This window comes from Lacerta agilis, chromosome 4 (genome assembly GCF_009819535.1).
Source record: "Lacerta agilis isolate rLacAgi1 chromosome 4, rLacAgi1.pri, whole genome shotgun sequence".
In the NCBI taxonomy this organism is placed as follows: domain Eukaryota; kingdom Metazoa; phylum Chordata; class Lepidosauria; order Squamata; family Lacertidae; genus Lacerta; species Lacerta agilis.
In genome coordinates this window covers 70,167,611-70,187,723 of record NC_046315.1, presented here as the reverse complement: position 1 = coordinate 70,187,723, position 20,113 = coordinate 70,167,611, and the positions used below count along the sequence as shown (strand labels likewise).

The window sequence follows — 20,113 nt, the reverse complement described above, 5'->3', positions numbered from 1 at the left end:
TTTTTAAAAAATAAAACACAGTCAAATATGTTAAGAATAAGCACAATAAGCTCTGGAACCCTTAGAATATCCCAGCCAATTTTACCTGCTACATTTCAGAGCTATAAGCATCTGAAGGATAAATGGTTCAAATTATTCAAGTATGGTAATCTGATTTGAAAGCTGTTAAATTAGCTTTCCTGTGCTAGTCCTAGATATACCTCAAAAAGATTCCTAGGCACAAATAAACTACCCTTTTCAACATTTTTAAAATTACTATATTCATTTGGCTAAAAACCAATGGAATGAATGCATACAGAGTCATTTGGAGGCACAGTGCCGAAAAATTCCCGGGCACAAGTACATTGCTTTTTTCAACTTTACTATATTGGTTTAGCTAAAAGCCCATATAATGAATGCCAAGCAATTTCATTGCAAATGATAGATTTGCCTCTGCATATCTTTTACCCAATATGACAAAATGACACAAAAAAGTTCTAATTCCATTTTTGCCTTTTCTCTACCCCCTTCATTAAAATCATTTAGTCCCTGTGCATATAGAAGTGTAGAGGGAGGGAATTCACATACATAAAAGAGAGGCTAAAAATACACTTCAAAGAGCATACCAATTATTCCAAGTTACTTGACAATGAACCTCTAGCATTTCAAGAGTATTTTCAATGCTCACCCAGTATTCCTCCCCTCCAACCCCCCCCCCCCCAAATGTGCTTCAAGCGGCATATCTTACTTTTAGGAGCATGTGCTTCTCACTAGGCGTTAGATACATTTTGTTTTCATAGTAATCCACGCATAAATTCACAATATCAGCAAGCAGCTCTTCATAGCCAGGAATCACCTCAAGTTGTTGCTGTAAAGACTAGAACAGAAACCAGTTTAATTTTGTATATGGCAACGGGGGGGGGGGAGAGATTCAAGACAGAATATTTGTGGAACTCATATGTACAGAAATAGCTGGATTTGATTATATTATTCAGCACGTAAGATACCGTGCTCTGTACAAGAATAAGAAGGTAACGATGACATCATAGCTTTGTTTACTTAAAGGCATACCTGCGTAATCTTATTGTGATTAGCAAGAAACATGGAGAGGTTCTGGGATTCTTGGATAGACTGAGGATCGGCCATTTTACGCAGAAATTGGGCAGCCCTTCAAAGGAAACAGGAGAAAAAGAAGTTAAATCTTGCAAGAACGAAAGACAGAGAGCCCCTATAGCTATGTCAGTGGCACCTGAAAGAAAGCACATTACTGCAAAGCCAAGTGTATGAATGAAGGACATTTGCTGTATCTTGATGATTCGTTGTCACTGGATAAAGACGACTCTGCTGGCCTCCACTAGCTTTTCTGCTGCTAGAGAAGAAGCCAGCACACATGTGTGCACATGCATTCAAACTATGGTGTGGGATTCAATGTCACACCTTGATGAGCAATGTAGAAAACAATAAATGTGAGTGCAGTGGGCAGGAGACTCAGGTTGTTGTCCCGACACACTCCGTTCTGTCATTTTCCAGCAGCAATAATTTGTGATGCAAGTGATTCACGGGTTGCTGGTATAGGGGCAACTGGCGCATTCATGGAGACTGATCCTGCAACAGTGGCTTTCCATAAGGATCAGTTCTGAAAGGGTAATTAGGCGGAGCCACTTCTACTTCGGAATCAACTTTCAGCAATAACTACCTAATTTTTAAATCATTTTTGAGGGACCATGCAGAATGCAAAACAGGTGTGTGTCAAGAACAGCACCCAAAATCAACTTCATTTTTTCCTTCCTGAACCTTTTCTTTTTTCCAGTTTCCTTTTTAGGCAAAAATATTTGCTTATTTTATATTTCTAATTTACCCTCTTGAGTGGACAACAAATTTTAAGACATGCAACAATATAAAAATACACCAAGAGGCAAGGACCTCGTTTATGGTTGTGTTACGTACTGAACTGATTGGCTTACAGGAGCAGCCAATCAGGCTCCTGGAAGAAGTGAATCCGCAACCTGATTGGCCTACAGGAGCAGCCCGTAATTAGCTAATCAGGCAGGGCCCATTGTGTATTTATAGCAGACGTTTTTGGGGGGAAGGTTTCAGTCACTGTTCACTGTTTTACAAGCTGCAATAAAGAGCATGAAACCACTACAGGACTCCGAGTATATTTCAGGTTGGTAGTTATTAGACTGACGTCATACAGGTAACAAAGGGAAAAGGTTTTGAAATAACAGATTCGATGACCAAATGACATGTAAAATCCTTGCTCTTGAGAGCATCTCACTTAAGACAAGAAGTCAAACCATGCAGGAAAGAGCATAAAGAAACCTTCTTGAACTTATTACACACCCATAAGGGGTGCAGATCCAAACTACAAATTTTTAACGCATCATTAAAGTGGGGAATCAGCTGGGGTGTGTTGTTTTCAGCTGCCATCTGAAGACAGAGCTCTTAGAAAACTGTCCTCTCTCTTTGCTTCCCCACCCCCTCGCACTCACACACTACCCTTAAGAAGTCCAAAAGCAACAGCGAAGCCTGAACTGCAAGCGGTTTTACACTCAGACACTAGGTGGTTGTCTTCCCCGCTGCACAGAATGGGATTTTTCTGAAAGGAGCAGTGTGTGATTAATGAAGCTATTCATCATAATTAACATCATAATCAGCCACCCGGCACATCATTTTGCAGGTGTTATCTCAGAGGAACAGTCGCTTGTTGCCTACAAGCTTCTCTAGGAACCCAAACCTACGCACTTTTTCACAGAAGCAAGTCCTAATGTATGAACTGCAGGTGACTGCAGCATTAAGGCACAGAACGTAGAGATAATACACTCGGAAGACAGCAGTTCAAAGATGGGATTGCATGTGATGAACCCAGAGCTTGATTTTTTTTTTTTTAAGCTGTGCTGGTGCTAAAACCTCCTTACAAATTAAGATTGCGTCCTTGTGATGCTGCAATGTGCCAGAGGTCCATCCCATTGTAGCTCGGACTAGGTTCCTCATTGCAGTGGAAGAAGACCCTTCCCACTGAAGTTAGAAAGGCTCCGCCATGGTTTACATTTAACAGGTTGCTAACTTTAATTTCTCGGGTTTTTCTATAGGCTTCCACAGAATTATGAGTTTACTCAAGAGCAGTTAATCTATGTTGTCACCTATTTTATTTACAGAGGGTTTTTTTTGTATACTGCTATGGTATTATTGTGATGTTCAGCGGTTTATAAAAATCTGTGGTAAATAAAATCAGACCTGGCAAGACTTGCAAGGTCCCACCATGAGCAGAATGGAACGCCGCTTATGTGCAGTGGAATGTCTCCTGCATTCCATGCCCTCCCCCACCCCCGCCAACACACTCTCAAGATCTGGCCATGAGATACTGGGTTCTGCCCCAAGCTTCTGACTGTGGTGCATCAGAAATGAAGGACTGTACCCCAACAAGCATGCTTCTGACTGTGGTGCATCAGAAATGAAGGACTGTACCCCAACAAGCATGCTTCTGAACCACGTCAGTAGAGATACTGACGTGGTTCAGAACCGGATATGGGCACTGAAATTGTTCCAAGGCTGAGCCCCAACTCTAAAAAAGTTCCACCAGAATTAATGCATTTTCCAGTGCAACATTTTTCTTCAACCTACAACAGTTATCACCGTTGGGAGTGCATTTGCAAAGATGCACATGGAGGCATATTGTAACAGGAATATGCCTCCATGTGTAACAGAAATGCAATTTCAAAACGGGGAATCCATTTGTATTCTACCTCTCCAGGAAAAAGATATCCACGCACAAAAGTCATCTGTTATCTGCCTAATGCACATTTCCTGGAGAAACAGGTAAGAAGTATGTCACACTGACACCAGTCCCCAATCCTGTGCAATTTCTAACCTAAGTCCACCTCTTCTTGTTTCAACTCATCGCTGTGAGAATATTTTTCAGGACACATTTTATACTTTGGGGGGTGGGGTGGGGGGGAATATATATTTTACAAGTATACACAAAATGTGAATATAGCATATAGCAAACAACTAGTGCCATCTTGTGGCCACATTGTCCTGTGGTGCTATAGGCAACTTCATACGCCAAGAGGAAAGGACTATTTCTTTTTCCGTAGAGTTAAATGCTGCCAGAAGACTTAATCTGAAACTCCTTGCAGAGAATGTGCCCCTATCAAATAGAGGTTTGAAAACAACAGACATATGTTTCCTGTATATAAACACCCTGAGGGTTGTCCGACATATTATAATTTTTATGATACACAAAATTCTTTACATGTACTCATAAAACTGTCAAAACATGTGCACACAATGACTGCATTTTTCTAGACACACATTTCTATAGGCATGTATGCTAGGAAGCTAGTATGTCTCGCAGCAACCTGCCACAGAGGTATTCAGAGATGAAAACATGTTTTCCAACACGCAATCGGTGAAGTAGCCTTGTTTCAACATGTATGGCACTCAACAACCATGCAGGGCATGTGTGGAGAACCTTTGGCCCTCCAGGTGTTGCTGAACTCCAACATCAGCCCCAGGAAGCAAGAGCTAGGAATGATGGGAGTTGTGACCTCAGCAACGTCTGAAAAGCCAAAGGCTTGTCGCACCTGGCATAGGGTTACAGTGATCCAGTGGTTCCAAGCAGCTCAGATGCAGAAGATTAGCAGAGATGTTGCACTGATAAAACAGCAAACATGATTAAAAAAACTCTGTACTAGTTTGCATGATTCACAGTAACATCATAAACCACATCCCCACAGAGCATCTCACCGTTTGTAGGCCGAATGGTCATTCTTCACACTGCACTTCATATTTTTCAGCTCATCCAAAACAGCAAACATGTTGATAAATTTTCCAAGAGTGATCAGATATGCTTCGGACACAAAGTCCTTCCTCCTCTCGGCATGACACAAACGCTTCACCTCTCCACAGAATCTTTCGATTGCATTTCTCTGTTGATAAAAACAAATCTGTGTTGTTTTTTAAAAGTAAGAGTGCTAGCCACAAGTTGTAGTGATCAGATTTGTCCATACACTGCTGTACACAAAATGACTCTCCACATGAACCATTCATTAAGTAATAAATACCACACATATCTACCATGGAACAAACAAGGCACATGAGGAAGGAAGAATGCTGGAAAAAGCAGCCTATCATGGAAAGCACCTGGGAAAAACAACAACCATCAAGTTAGCAACTGATATTCATTTACCTGAAAGTACATAAAATTCATCAGTTTTGTCACCTCTGGCTCCAGCACTTCCACTGTTTTTTCATAAATTTCCACTCTGTTTGGCTGCTCATTACATTTCACCTGAAAGGGGGAGGGCAGAATTTGTCAGATTATACACATCTTCCTCACCTAGTTAGAAAATCTTTATTTATTTAATTTATATACTGCCCTACACCCAGAGGTCCCAGGGCAGTTCACAGAACAAAACACAAAAATATTTATTTCAAAACATGCAAGCTACACTACGCCACATAACACACCTTCTTATCGAGCACTTGATTCAATAACTATTTTACCAAATGCAACACACTTGAAGGGCTTGCCTAGTACAGTGGTGCCCCGCTAGACGAATGCCTCGCTAGATGAATGCCTCGCTAGACAAAAGGCATTCGCTAGCGGAAGGCTGCCCCGCAAGACGAAAAAGTCAATGGGGCTGCCTCGCAAGACGAATTTTTTTTTTTTGTTTTTTTCCGTTGCGAAAACCGCTATTCTGCCTTGGTGCTTCGCTAGACGAAAAATTCGCTATACAAAGACACTCGCAGAACGAATTATTTTCGTCTAGCGAGGCACCACTGTAGTTCTATAGCAGGTCTGTGGTGTCTCTTACAAAGAACGAGAGAGGGGTGAGTAGAGTTTCAAATTGGTTCTGCCTCTAGTCCTACTAAAATAGAGGATGATCATCTCCAAAGTCAGCACCTGCCCTCTTTCCACTGCACAGCACTTCCTCATGAATTTTGTAACGTTGTCCCCTATTGCAGTAAAAAATACGTGTGCTACAAGAACGAGAAAGCGTCCAAGAAAAAGATAGGAAGTGGTTCCTGTACACTGAGAAATGCGCACACACCCTACAGGCAGGTAGACAGCTGTCCCAGGAGCCAGCTGTATGGAATGGGAGACACAACACATTTGAAAGAAGCCAAAATGATAGCACCATGTTGCTCCATTACCTGAGGAATGGCTCTTGAGCAGCTTCTCCATGTATACAGCATGACAGCATATTCTTGCCCTTCTTCCAACATTTCATTCTATCGTAAAAACAAAAGCTGTTATTTCGACGAAGAAGATGCAGAGGTGAACACACAGGGAAGTTTACTGGAGCTGGCAGCGATGTAAAAAAAGAAAAAGAAATAAAACATCTGCCTGGCATCTCAGAAGAGATAAGCTAAAAGCTTTCATCGGAACACCGACCAAAATGTTGCTTTGACTATTTCTCCAGCTCTGAACATCACCAACTGGGAATTCTAAGCCCTGGTTCTTCCAAGTAATTGTGCTTAGGAACATAGCCAAATCTTTTGTTTTCAACAATAATGGTTACGGCTTCAACAAATTACTGAATGAATCATATCCCCTAATAAACGGTGGAAGAAAAAGGTTCCTGGGATGCTTAATTGGTATGTGCCCAATACTAAACTCTCAGCAGAATCATAGAACAGTCCAACTGCAGAAACATAGGGAGCTGTGTTATTTATACCAGGTCAGACTGTTAGTCCATCAATCCAACTGCCTCCTCTTGACTCGCAGTGGCTCTTTAGGGTCCTACACAAAGGGTCTTTCACATTGCTTGCTACCCAATCCTTTCAAAACTGGAGATGCCAGGGACTGAGCCTCGAACTTCCACATGCAAATCATTTGCTCCGTCACAGAACACGGCCCCTCCCTTAAAGACAAAGAACCTGGGACCTCTAGCATCCTAAGTGAGAATCGTGCATCCTAGACCAACCTTCCCTAGCCTGGTGTCTTCCAGGTGTTTTTGGATGACAACACCCATCAGCTCTAGCCATCAAAGCCTTCCCCTTTAAATCATAAAAAGAAAAGCTAAGCAGTGAAACTTGCCAATCCAGTATATAACTAAGGAATAATGTAACACCAGACGGCTTATTTTAGCAGAATCAAGGATCACTTGAGTCAGCATTTCTCAGACTTTTTGAGTTAACTCCATCCCCTTTAAGCTTCCTCTATATTCTGGTGCCTCCTCCTACAACTTACATTTACAGAACTTCTAATGGAACTTTTTGTTGTTGTTGTTGGACCTAAATAATCACAATGCTACAAACTGAGAAAATACACACACAAAATAAAAGAATGAAATTAAGCCAAAGTTTCTACCACAGAACAGGTGAAAGTACTGAAAAGTATCCAGAACACATGCAGAATATACACATATAGTTTAACACTCCCCCCCTCAAAAAAAACCATATGAATTTTCCGGGTTAAAATAAACATACTAACATAATTTCTTCTTCTACTGTAATCAGATCCTGACAAGAGGAAATTGTTCAGTTTTTACCATGCTACCCTTCCCTTAGGTAAAGGACCCCTGACAGTTAAGTCCAGTCGCGCGAACGACTCTGGGGTTGTGGCGCTCATCTCGCTTTACTGGCCGAGGGAGCCGGCATACAGCTTCTGGGTCATGTGGCCAGCATGACTAAGCCACTTCTGGCGAAACCAGAGCAACGCACAGAAATGCCGTTTACCTTCCCGCTGGAGCGGCACCTATTTATCTACTTGCACTTTGACGTGCTTTTGAACTGCTAGGTTGGCAGGACCTGGGACCGAACAATGGGAGCTCACCCCGTTGCGGAGATTCAAACCGCCAACCTTCTGATCGGCAAGCCCTAGGCTTAGTGGTTTCATAGCGCCACCCACGTCCCTTCCCTTACTCTCCCATATTTTTTTATGCTGTTGCTGTAAAAAAGGAAGGAAGAAAAACACAATAAAAATATTTACCATATTAGAATGAACAGTTGCCTGTTCGATGTATCTTGCAATGCCTGTGACGAATGCATTCCTGTCTTCAAAATTGGTGTTGAAATTTGGCTGCAAGAAAGGAAATAGAAACCAAAATGATCGAAGGTCTTGAAGAAGTTTATTCAAATGGTGGTCTTAAACAGGTCAACAAATATTTCATTTTGCAGATGCCATACCTGATAAAGCAAGGATGATGGAGGGGGCTCAATACATGGTTGTTGGTCTGGCAGTGGCAATTCTTCCAAGAGATCGACATTGGACAAAGCGTCCTCCAAGGTAACTTGGGCAGTCATTTTGGTTCTATAAAGAGCAAACATAACTTTAAACAACTGGCAAAATCCATAACAGGTAGAGAATGACCTGCAGAGCATGCTGTAGAGCAGCAATGGTTAATCTTTTTCAGGCTCAGGGCCATTTTGACCCATGGACCCAGTCGTCAAGGAACAGCATGTCAAAGAGGGCAAAAGCAGTTGTGGCCAAATGGATGAAACCACTTCATTTCCTTTAAACCCAGCAAATCTCAGGGGGATCTTTGTGGTGGTACTACCTTTGAAGGTGACCCGGAAACTGCAATTAATCCAGAATGCGGCAGCTAGACTAGTGACTGGGAGTGGCCGCCGGGACCACATAACACCGGTCCTAAGAGATCTCCATTGGCTCCCAGTACGTTTCCAAGCACAATTCAAAGTGTTGGTGTTGATCTTGAAAGCCCTTAAACGGCCTCGGTCCTGTATACCTGAAGGAGCATCTCCACCCCCATCATTCAGCCCGGACACTGAGATGCAGCGCCGAGGGCCTTCTGGCGGTTCCCTCACTGCGAGAAGCAAAGCTACAGGGAACCAGGCAGAGGGCCTTCTTGGTAGTGGCGCCCGCCCTGTGGAACTCCCTCCCTTCAGATGTCAAAGAGATAGACAACTACCAGACATTTAGAGGACATCTGAAGGCAGCCCTGTTTAGGGAAGCTTTTAATGTGTGATATTTTAATGTATTTGATTTTTGTTGGAAGCCGCCCAGAGTGGCTGGGGCAATCCAGCCTGATGGGCGGGGTACAAATAATAAATATTAATATTATTGTACAACTGGTTTCTGCCATCACAGTATCACAGCAGAGTAGTCAGTAAAAGAAAACTGAAATGAATTTTGTTTTTTTTTTAATTAAGACATGGAAACAATGGGGGAGGGACACAAAAAACTTTTTGGCATCACAGCAGCGGTACTAAAAAGGGGCAGGAAAAACCTGCTCAGAGGTCAGATCCTGCAGGATAGGCACACACACACCCTTATTCTGAACATAAAGGTGTCTGGTGTGTGCAAAAAAGGAAATAACGGGATCCAATTCCTTTTGGGTTTAAGCATCAGCCACAGGCAAAGAGGAATTCATTGCCCACAAGTGAGTAGGTTGGTGGAGAAGGATGAAGCACTCCATCTCTCCTCTGTATTGAGCATAAAACCGTGTGAGATACTATATAGGAATGTAGCCCCATCTTCCACAGCCAGCATAGAAATACATGCCTCCTCCCTTTCTCTGCAGTCTTGTAAAACAAATAACCATATAAATAATATGCATTATTGTGGCTCCTGTGGGCATATTTACAAGGCTGTCCTTGCGTTCGTATTTCACAGGAAACAGTCAACATGACAGAAATTCGGCCTATCACACTCGTAAAGAACGACCGAGAAGTAAGGAGTACCACATCCTGGGGAGTTTTCACTCATAAGTTTACCACATGTAGGAAACGTTCGGAAGAAACATTCACTGAAGATGACAGGCGAAAGTCATAACATTAGTAGCTATCACAACAAAAAACAATTGCAAGGTTCTTGCTTCTATCTATCTATCTATCTATCTATCACACACTGTCTATCTCAGGGAAGGAGTAAAACTCTTCCCCAAGCCACACCCTTAAAAGTGATGCTCCTCACTATAAATGCATCATTACACAGCCTCTTGCTTCCTTGAAAGGAGGCTGGAGAGGGGTTTATAGGTGGATAAAACCCAGTAGCCCCTCTGACCCTGCCGCACCACTGAAATGTGGCCCCCAGAAGATTGTTCGTGAGTGAATGTGGTCCCTGGGCTGGAAAATGTTCCCCATCTCTGGTCCAGCTAAAAGAACCCAGTATTTAATTTCTAGGTGACTAGAAGTCTGCTTTCAAGTCACAGCCTTAGACCTGGAAATGCAGATGCATCGCTGTCAACTTTCCCTTTTTTGCACTGCAAAAAAAGGGAAGGTTGACAGCTATGCAGATGTGGTGGGATCTGCTGCAGTTCCTCATTTATTGTTATTCTTAGAATTGGTAGTGACCTCAAAGGTCATCTAACCCAATTCCCTTCTGATGCAGGAGACCCACTGCTACATACCGTAATTCCTATCTCACTGCTGAATTCTGGAACTCCAAAGGGATTCTCAATTTCTGGAGTGTCTTGGCTCGACTTAAATCCTTCTACAATTCCCACTTAAATCCTTCTACAATTCCCACTTCTGACCTGTTATGTTGCCAAACTGTGCACAGTGAATGATTTCTTATGCGTCTTGCAATGACAAACCTAGCAACGTGATTTCTACTTTACTATAACCTCTACAGCATCCTTTCATCGCCAGCATTCAATATTGTGCCATTATACCTTGACATGACTCTTCAGCTCTGTCACTGAGTAAGCAGGGCTAAATTTAGTCAGCCTGGTTACTGCCAACCTACAAACTGCATAAACTCACTAATTCAGAAATAGTGACTCACTTTCAAATGGTTTGCCTGTACTTGTGCCTACATACTGGAAGAAAAACAAAGGACAACCCCAGCCGTAGAAAAATATTCATCATCAACGTCATAAACTCTCAATATATGTACAAATTCAGCCAGTAAGAGCTATTGTTGTTGTTTCGTTGGCAAGATGTAGACCAGTACCCTGGCTGTTTCTATATTAGAACAAATTCAATTTTAAGCCAACAGGCAAAATTTTAACTCACCAAGCAACTTTTCTAAGCTTGGGTGTTGCTTTCAGGTAAATCCTGAGAAATTAAAATTTTAATCTTGTAAGCAATTTTAGGGCACAATTGTCCGTGACCGCCCTGCCCCCATTTTTAAAATGGGGAAGAAAAAACAAAACACACTGTAATTCAGTAACTGCTTGGAAGAGAAAGATATCAGAACGAAAACATGTGTACATACTCAGCATTCCATTCTGTGTTTCAATTTCAAACTCCAGATCAAATTCTCTCTGTTATTTTTCAATGATTAAGGAAAGTTGTGAGGAAACTATACTGGGGGTTATCAATATAGTTTGAGATCACCAACTAAAGGCTGATATAATAACCAACTAAACTTGATACGCATGTTTCCATCATAGTTCTCTGCTTGAAGTTCAATGACCAGTTTGATCCCTGCTGCTTTTTCTAATGGCAAAGTGGAAATGGTCCGATACATGTTATTATAAATATCTGAAGCAAAGCCTCTCAAATATTGTGCTGTACTTGACTTCAAGTGGGACCAAATCTGCTTCAAAGTCATTTACAGCTCAATCCTAACCATATCTAAGTCCTATGGGATTCAATGGATCTTACTCTGGTAAATGGGGTTACGATTGCAGCCTTCAATGAATTATCAATTTGTTTTAAAGTCAATTTATTCTTGCATGCCTCATGTAAACACAGTCAGAAGCATGTCTTGTATTACCAAGACGACTATGGATTTTCTCTTTGGTTTGTCTGGGCATATGGATTTGAAGTGGGGTGAACGGAACAAGCCTTTTGTAGTTTCTCTTTAAGAGATGTGCATACATCTTACACTTCCTTATTTTAACTCTAAGCAAGCAAGAAAAATCAGCATTTGACTGACAGAGAAACAACTGGAAGAGCACTCATCAGCACAAAATACTGTGATTCAAAAAAAAGAAATCAGCAGATTGTCACATAGCTATGCCTTGTCTACATTGCAGACCTATTCAGTATTTTTTAGCTTATTCAGGTTTCTAAGCTGTGGGTGGATGAGGCAAAGTGTTCCCCTCCAGGCCCAGTACAGAAACACAAGAAACTGCAGAAAGGAGGGACAGGGTACTTTGTCCCTACTCTAACATGCAACGAAACTGCAAATATAATTCACAGTTAAACTCAAGGCTGTAGAATGTTCTTCCTGAAGACAGCTCCATCACTGCTCACCTTCCACTGAAAACTTGATTATTCTGGAGGGCTTTTTGTTTATTTTATTTAATATTTGTTACTGTGGCCTTTTGGCTGTAATGTTTTAAGTCCATCATAAATTGTTTTATAGTTTTTTATTGTTGTAAACAAACCTGAAAAACTTTAAGTTGGGAAAGAAGAGACCTAAATGTTTTAAACAAATAAAAAGGCATCACAGAAGAATTCTGCAGTAAGATTTGCCATGTACATACAAACATGTTGAGTTCTCTTCTGGAAGCACTTTTTTTAAACTATAAACAAGTTCTCAGACCCTGAAAAATTTCTTTCCACCATAATGAAGGCAATTATGGTCCCAACAGTGCTGAATCTTCTCAACAGAAACCAGCAGGAAAACTTAAGAGCAAAAAGCCACAATGTGTGACAAGTAGCAGATCACCTGTACCATCAGAGGGTTGGACTTTGAGGTTCCTTGCAACTCTGATTCTATTAAATAGCGGTCATGCAGTTCTGCACAGTTATCTTGCACAAAGTATATTTACAGCTGGCTAAAACCAGGCACATAACTTGCACATCTAAGATCTTTAGATGAAGATTCCTTTTTCACATGCAAATTTCATATGCAGCTTAGAGAAATACAAAAAAAATAGCTACTCCATGCATGAAGCACCATCTGCACAACTTCCTCTCTTTCACTTCTGCTCAGAAAATTCCTATCCAATGCAATGAATCCATTCAGAGAACCTTAGAATTACAGAGTTGGAATGTACTGGAAGAAACTAAGAGAAGTCTATGGATGGTTAGAGACAAAAATCTTGAGGGCAGAGGGGAACCCTGAGGAAAGTGAAAACTACAGTGTACACTGCAAAAACTGCATGTAATAGTCCACTATTTCTTTCCTGATGGAAAGTTCCCCTATCACTATTTTAGACCAACATAGCTACCTACCCATATTTTAACCAAGGTTAGCCAACATAGTGCCTTCCAGGTGTTCCTACAACTCCCATCATCTCAAACCATTGGCCATGCTGGCTAAGGTTGATGAGAGAGCAACACATTAGCTACCCCTGATCTGAACAGAACACAGGTGTGGAAGAAAAGCCACCAAACCACCAATAATTCCAACGGAGTACAGCACGTGTGCACAGTGGCTAAATCTACAGCCAAAAACTTCTTGTTTCTATATTAAAGGAGTCCATGTAACCTGCAACACATTCACTAGTCACATGTGTGTATATGTATGTGCATGCTTATCAGCTTCCTACAATCTATCACACACTGGTTTTCACTTCTAATAGCCAAATAAATGCTAAATACCCTGGTATCTGTATTATGCCAAATACCTTATTCTTCCTTAAGTCATCTTGCAGCGATATCAAACCACGTTAAAGAGTGCAGGTAGATTGACATGAATGGATGCCCCACAAACAAGAGACGGCATTGTGTTATGTAAGAGCTAGCCTACAGCCTAGAGTTGTACAGACAAAAAAGTTTAGATCCCACCGAGAACTAGATCTTAAAAACACAAGTAAAGTGCAGCTGGATGAGGCCTAAGTTCCATTTAGTCCTGTTCTTACAGCGATCAACCAGATGCCTATGGAAAGCCTGCAACCAGGGCCTGAGTGCAACATGCGCTGTCCCCAACTGTGAGTTCCCAAATTCAGAGGCCTACTGCCTTCGCCAGTGGAAAAACAGTCACTGAGTCATCCATAGCCCTATCCTCTTAATGTGACCACTCCGTGGAACTCCTTATGTGAATGGCAGGAAAACACAAGGTGTTCCTGGTAGTCACTTTCAGGAAGCCCTCACATATTCATGGCTATATGTTGGACCTTGAGGGATGGAAGACGAGAACATGACAAATCCTCCTGAATTCCCTTTTACAACCATGTCCCTTCCAAGCCACGTGAGACTAAGCTCAAGTTCGATTTTTATATTCCGTTAGAATATTTTCTTCAGCTCCTTTTTCATCCAACTGCTTTATCAGCATTTAACTGCAATACTCTGGGCTACTTAATAAGTTTGATTCTTCAATATTCTCTTGAGAATCCCTTGCAGTACAAAGGTGGATTTCATTAATGAAAAAATCATATTGTAAGAGCAGCCCTACTGAATCAGAGTGAAATCCAGATGCTATTTTAGCATCATTTTCCACAGCGGCACATCCCATTTAAAAGCAAGAAAGTTTGAAACAGTTCTGACAAGATTAGCAATTAAAACTAATGGGAGTATGCACAAATGGGAAAATTACCAGAAGAATAAGAAACCAAGAAGACTTTTAAAAATAGAGTAGGGAAAACTTATTATCTGAAGATGCATTGTAAACAAATCAAAACATTAGCAGGACTGATATAAACACGTGCAGTAAGAGATAAACTAGGGGAAATTGGTAGAAAGATTCGAATTGGATACACAGTAATAAAAAGATATAAAATAAATAACTGCAGAAAGGAGGGGAAGGAAGTCGAAGGGAATGTAAACTGGATCTGTAGATTTGTTTTTAAACTATTTGTAAAATGTGAAAAAGAAATAGGGGGGGGGGAAGCAAGAAAGTTCACTGGCATCTAAACAGACTGCTTAAAACAGCAAAACATGAGCAGGTGAGAGTTAAGTGAATTTGTGTAGGGTGTTAATTAAATAGTTTGTACACAAGAGTTAACCTGTTCTTGATCTCCACTCCTGAATGACCATGTGAAAAATATGTGAATCACAGTATCCTAAATATAGAAAACACTGGGAAGAGTAAAATTAAGAATAGAGCTAAACATAGCCAGTAGACATTATAAAGTAATTTTGCATAATGCTGTGGCCAGAAGAACATTAATGTAAATTTATGTTCACTACCCAAAAACCCAACCAAACGGTTCATAAAGTAGTTAGTTATGCCTGAATGCTCTAACCCATCCCTAGAATTGAGGCTACTAAAATCAGCCTAAAATGCAACTATTCCAACACCCTGTGTCATATTTCAGTTTTTTGCAAGTTCAACTTTTGTATTAGGATAGTTAAATGTGAGTGCCTCTCAATGAAAGACACTGATTTTGGAACACCTGAAACCTACACTATATAAACTGCTTACTGCAGAAATTCAGAAAACTACAAGAGAAAGGCACACATTTCTGGAAAAGCCTGCCAGTCTTAGGCCTGGCCACTTTAAAACAAGTTCATTGTTTTTAATGATTAGTTGCTATTTAATGACTTCAGCTGCTATCCTCTATGCATGCTTATTCCGAAAGATTAACCGAAGATTAACTTTCTCACTCTTTCAATGTGTACATATCCAAAGTCTACTGCAAATTAGTCCCTTAGCAAGTTATGATACCTTCAAGTTTCCCCACGCTTTCTGTGAATATTCTCAAAATAGAGGGCTGGTCTCTCTCTCTGGCCACCTAAGACCCACAAAACTAAGACTAACAAAACCTATGTGGGTAGGCAGGCTAGCAATTTGTCGGGGCTTCTTTACCATGCTGAAGTCTGGGACCAAAGGGTGGCGTTTTCTGCCACATTAAAGAGACTTAAAACTCGGATCTTCTGCATACAGAGCAGGCTATACGACTCCACAATGAAATTTATCTCAGGTCAAGTTGTGCAGGGCGAACATACTACCTTGAGCGTTTTGAGTGTTTACCAAGCGCGCACGTTAGGAGAGCTGGTGCGCGGAAGTGCTTTTCAAATTCCTGTTTTTACACCTTCCCCACAACCTTTTCAAGCTGCCTGAGGCCGCTGCTCACCACGGGCAGCAAAACAACACCCGCAAAAGCCCGCCACAAAAACCGAGCTTTGACCGCCCCAACCCATCCCGGGCTTCCTTCCCCCGCTTGGCTGCTCCGGCCCTCAGTCCCCTTCCAAAATGAGGCTCGGCTCGGGGGACAGAAACTGGGACGCTTCACAGGCAGCGAAACTTCCAAGGAAGTTTGGAATGAAGCGCCGAGGCCCGCCCCAAAATCCACAGGCAGAAACTGACGTCCGCCCCTCCGGGTTAGGCCATCCTGTATAGCGGGGGAAGGAGGGCTCGGGTCTCTTGCCGAAGCTCTAAATGCCCGGCATTTTGTTGCAAGAGAGGAAAAGAAGAGCAGCTTAGCAGAGGGCAATTTCCTCCCCGGGCGGATAAGGGCGCGCCTCAAAGAAAGTTTCTCTCGCGCAGCCTCCATGGGCGAAAAAGGCCCGCGGCTTACCTCCGCTTGGAGCCCGCGGGGTCCCCGGCACTGCTCTCCCTGAGGCGCCGCTTCCCCCTTCGAGCGCAACGGCGGAGGGGTCCTCGCCAGGCCCGCTTTCCTTTTCCCAGGGCCGCACGAAGCAGGGAGTTTCCTGTCTGAGTCACTCAAACAAGGAAACCGTGCCAGGAAACACCCTTTCCTGCAGCTCCTCCCCCGTCCCGTCCCAAACCCTCAGCCATTCCTCTCCAAGGCAAAGCTACCCTGCTCGCTCGCTCGCTCGCCTGGCCCAGCCAGCCAGCCAGCCTCCGGCTCCTCCTTCCTCCCAGCCAGCGATTCTCCTCCCACATCTTGCTCACACAGCCGTCGAAACGGGTCCGGTTTGCAGAGGGAGGGAGGGAGGTTGGAGGGGGCGGGCGCTCAGCTCACAGCCCGGATCGCTGTGAAGTTAGGCACCCCGCACAAAAACTGTTGAACGATTTTGGCCGCACGCATCGCGCCTTCTTTCATTGCAAGTTTAGGGATTTCATGGCATATACCCTTTCTAAATCTCCCAGCGTCGTCTTATCCCAGCGTCCAGCTGAGGCAATTTCAGAACGATTCTTAAGGTTAAAAACGTTCCGCCTGGAATTTATAGACACACGGGGACAAACCGAGCACATCCTTTTTGTAAAGAGCAGCGCCAATTTCATACCTCAGCTTGTGCTTTTAATAGTCTTTAAAATATTTTTTTTATCTACCCTCATAAAGCAATCTGTAACTAATGCATACGTTGGATCAAGTAATACAGCTTTAAATCTCGCTCTAAGGGAAGAATCCTAAATCCTATCTGGGAATGAGAGCTGAATGGAGAATTGAGCCAAGGCTCATCCTAAATCCTGTAATTTATGCTAGTCTGGACAAAAGTTGGTGCGTGGTTCTCTCCTTTTTTGCTGTAGGTTGCCACAGCAAAAGGGCCTGGTGAGGCTCACTGGTAGTACCCTGTTTCTCCTAAAATAAGACATAGCCATAAAATAAGCCATAGCAGGATTTCTATGCATTTGCGAAATATAAGCCGTTCCCCAAAAATAAGCCATACCCCGAAAATAAGCCATAGTTACGTGGTACCTCCCATTGAAACAGCCTGGAGAGGCATGGCTATGCAGCGTACCGATGCGACGCGGTTAAAATAAGACATCCCCTGAAAATAAGCCATACTGTGTTTTGTTGGGCGAAAAAAAAAATAAGACGGTGTCTTATTTTAGGAGAAACACGGTAGGTGGACTGGTTTAAAACACTCTTGGGTTTGGGAGAGGGATGTCCTCTGGGTCCTACTGGCAGTAAGGATCACATCCAAACTCTCCAGCGCCACAGACTGGACTTGCTCTGTAAGGTCTGAAATGTGAAACAGCTTTGAAATAATCAGCAGCTACAATACAGCATCATCAGCTGCATCCCATTCAGAAGGAACATTTTTTATATTATCCATGATTTAAATGTTGTGCAGTCATCGTCGTCCCCTATAAAAAGGAAGCTACATTGTTAGCCCTGTTCCGTATAATTTTCTTTCCAGGTGACAATCAGTAAGAAAGTGCAAGCATTTATATCCCTAAAATTGTGTGATACACAGTCCCCAGGTTGCTGGAAGAGACCTGGCCAGTCATTCCTTTTCTGGGTGCCTTTGAAAATGGTTCAGAAGCATCAGCTAGTGCAGTAATCAACAACATGCTTCTTGAGAGGTGGAGACTAGTTCTCTCATATTTCACCTATTCTAGAACAGAATGTACAGACTCATTTCTTTCCAGCTCCAATTCAAGGCTTTGGATATCAAATCCCTAAAAGGAGCTTCTGAAGGAGACAGACACACACACGTTAAAATATTCTAAAGACATCCTGATCCTGTTCTGATCTTCTATAGAACATCTGAAAGGAGCAGGCAAACCAGTCTTAAATGAAGCATATTTAGCTCCATTCTACTTCCAATGACAGCTCTTTTCTTCAAGAGAACATCTGTTTTCATGTTGTCCATTCTTGCTCTGTTCACTATACTGATTTGGTTGTTTACTGGGATTTATTAGATGCTTTCATTATTTTGAAATCTTATTAAAAACCAAATTAAATATTCTGTTTTACAAATTGTCAATCTTACTGGGCCAGTGGGCACATTTTGAGAAAGTGCTGTGGATGCCACTCACAAAGTAGTTGGTATGAAGGTATAACATAATACAAAATGGTTGTGAGAAAGAAGGAAATGGCATAACACAACATGACTCCATGGGGATGGTGGGGATGGCTTCATACAAAATTAGTAATACTGTAGTACAGTACTCTTCCCACCTCCAGACAACCTCATGCTTGTCATGGGAAGTCACCTATGCCTTGCTGCTCCTAATTATGCAGATCACATAATATTAATTCCTACCCAGGCAATGCTGTTACTGTCTAATAGTAACAGAGAGAATACCACAAAAAATATTCAAGTGGGTCAAACCACACCTCTCTCTCATGCACTTCTCACTCTCTCATGCACTTCTCACATTCAAAGCCACACATACATACTCCTTCGCATAGAGATAAACCGGGATATCAATTCCAAATTCTTCTATTTCACTCTCTCTGCCCAGGTGTATCTTTGTCACAGACCACAAATACAAACAGACCAGAACCTTTTCTCTCTGTGTTTGTGTGTTTCAACATGTGTATGTATGTACACACACACACACACACACACAAAAATACTCCTCACAGTTAAAAAAAAGCCTTTCCACAAGTGAAGGGCATGGCTGCCATTTAAAAAGAAAAAACATTTTAAAAGAAAATATACAAGGGCCACTGCGGGCAATCCCTGTAGCATATAACTAAAATAAATAGTACTTACTAAAGTTGGTAAAGAGTTGTGTTCTCAACTACAGTAAGATGCACAGTGTCAATGTTTTTTTTAAGCAAGCTTGGTACTGCCTTAATAAGGAATTAACCAAAAGCTTCACACACACACACACACACACACCCCACAATATAAAAGGGAAACTACCGGTACCTTATAAAAGCAGCAAGAGTTACAACAGCCAGTTTTCAGACAGTAATATATTTATGGTCATGTGAAGGTCAAGTTACACAATCTTCTTCAATCTTCATGATATATTTCCCATGAAATTCCTTCCAGAATCAAATCACTTGCTATCATATTTCATAAAAGGCAGTTACACTAGAAATGCATTAGCAGTATAGAGAAGGAAGTATTATCCTTACACATTATGTAAGCAGATAATGCAAACATAGTCCATCCTAATGCACCAGTAATGTTGCCAGCAGTTAAGATTACAAAGCTTTAAAATGAACATTTTGAAGCTGCTAGGAATGCCAAAACAAATGTTAGAATGTTGTGATGTGCAGTAAGTTAATGGTGGCATAAAGTGCCTTACCTGTGCTATTCATTTCCATGAAAAAAACAATTCAACAAAATAGTACCATTTGCCATAGGCACTACAGCTGCTGGGATTTCAGTTGCAGGTGACATTTTATATTTTGAGAGAATGTGACAATTTATCTTGGGAAAAGGAAAAAGGATGGTATCCAATGGCTCCGTTCGTAGAATGCTCTCCCCAGGAAGGCTCGCCTCATGCCTTCATTACATATCTTTAGGCACCAGGTGAAAAAGTTTCTCTATAACCAGGCCTTTGGTTGATGAAACATTCTATGGCATTTTATATGTTGTTTGTGGGAGTGGGTTATTGGTTTGTTTTTGTTTTATTATGTATTTTGTGTTCTCATTTTGCATTGTTATATTGTGAACCACTCTATAATCTTCAGATGAAGGGTGTATGCAAAGTAAATAAATAAATGTTTCTGAATACACATTTCTGCCACTGCATTCAGGGATAGCCTGCAAGGTATGCACAGGAGAAAAG

General features: G+C 41.9%; 1 protein-coding gene across 2 annotated transcripts in view; it reads right to left on the bottom strand.

Moving 5' to 3' along the window:
• CYFIP1 (cytoplasmic FMR1 interacting protein 1) overlaps window positions 1–16,454 on the bottom strand; it is a 59,641-nt gene extending 43,187 nt beyond the window's left edge. The window contains exons 1-8 of one of the 2 annotated variants that reach the window (XM_033147511.1): window positions 16,248–16,454; window positions 8,116–8,239; window positions 7,919–8,008; window positions 6,139–6,216; window positions 5,171–5,272; window positions 4,729–4,910; window positions 1,051–1,147; window positions 728–856 (exon numbers count right to left, since the gene is read on the bottom strand). In XM_033147511.1, the coding sequence (XP_033003402.1) occupies window positions 728–856; window positions 1,051–1,147; window positions 4,729–4,910; window positions 5,171–5,272; window positions 6,139–6,216; window positions 7,919–8,008; window positions 8,116–8,232 (795 nt within the window). In that variant the 5' untranslated portion in view covers window positions 8,233–8,239; window positions 16,248–16,454. The remainder of the gene's footprint in view (window positions 1–727; window positions 857–1,050; window positions 1,148–4,728; window positions 4,911–5,170; window positions 5,273–6,138; window positions 6,217–7,918; window positions 8,009–8,115; window positions 8,240–16,247) is intronic. The other variant, XM_033147510.1, reaches the window with a different exon arrangement.
• Between the last annotated feature and the right edge of the window lie 3,659 nt (window positions 16,455–20,113).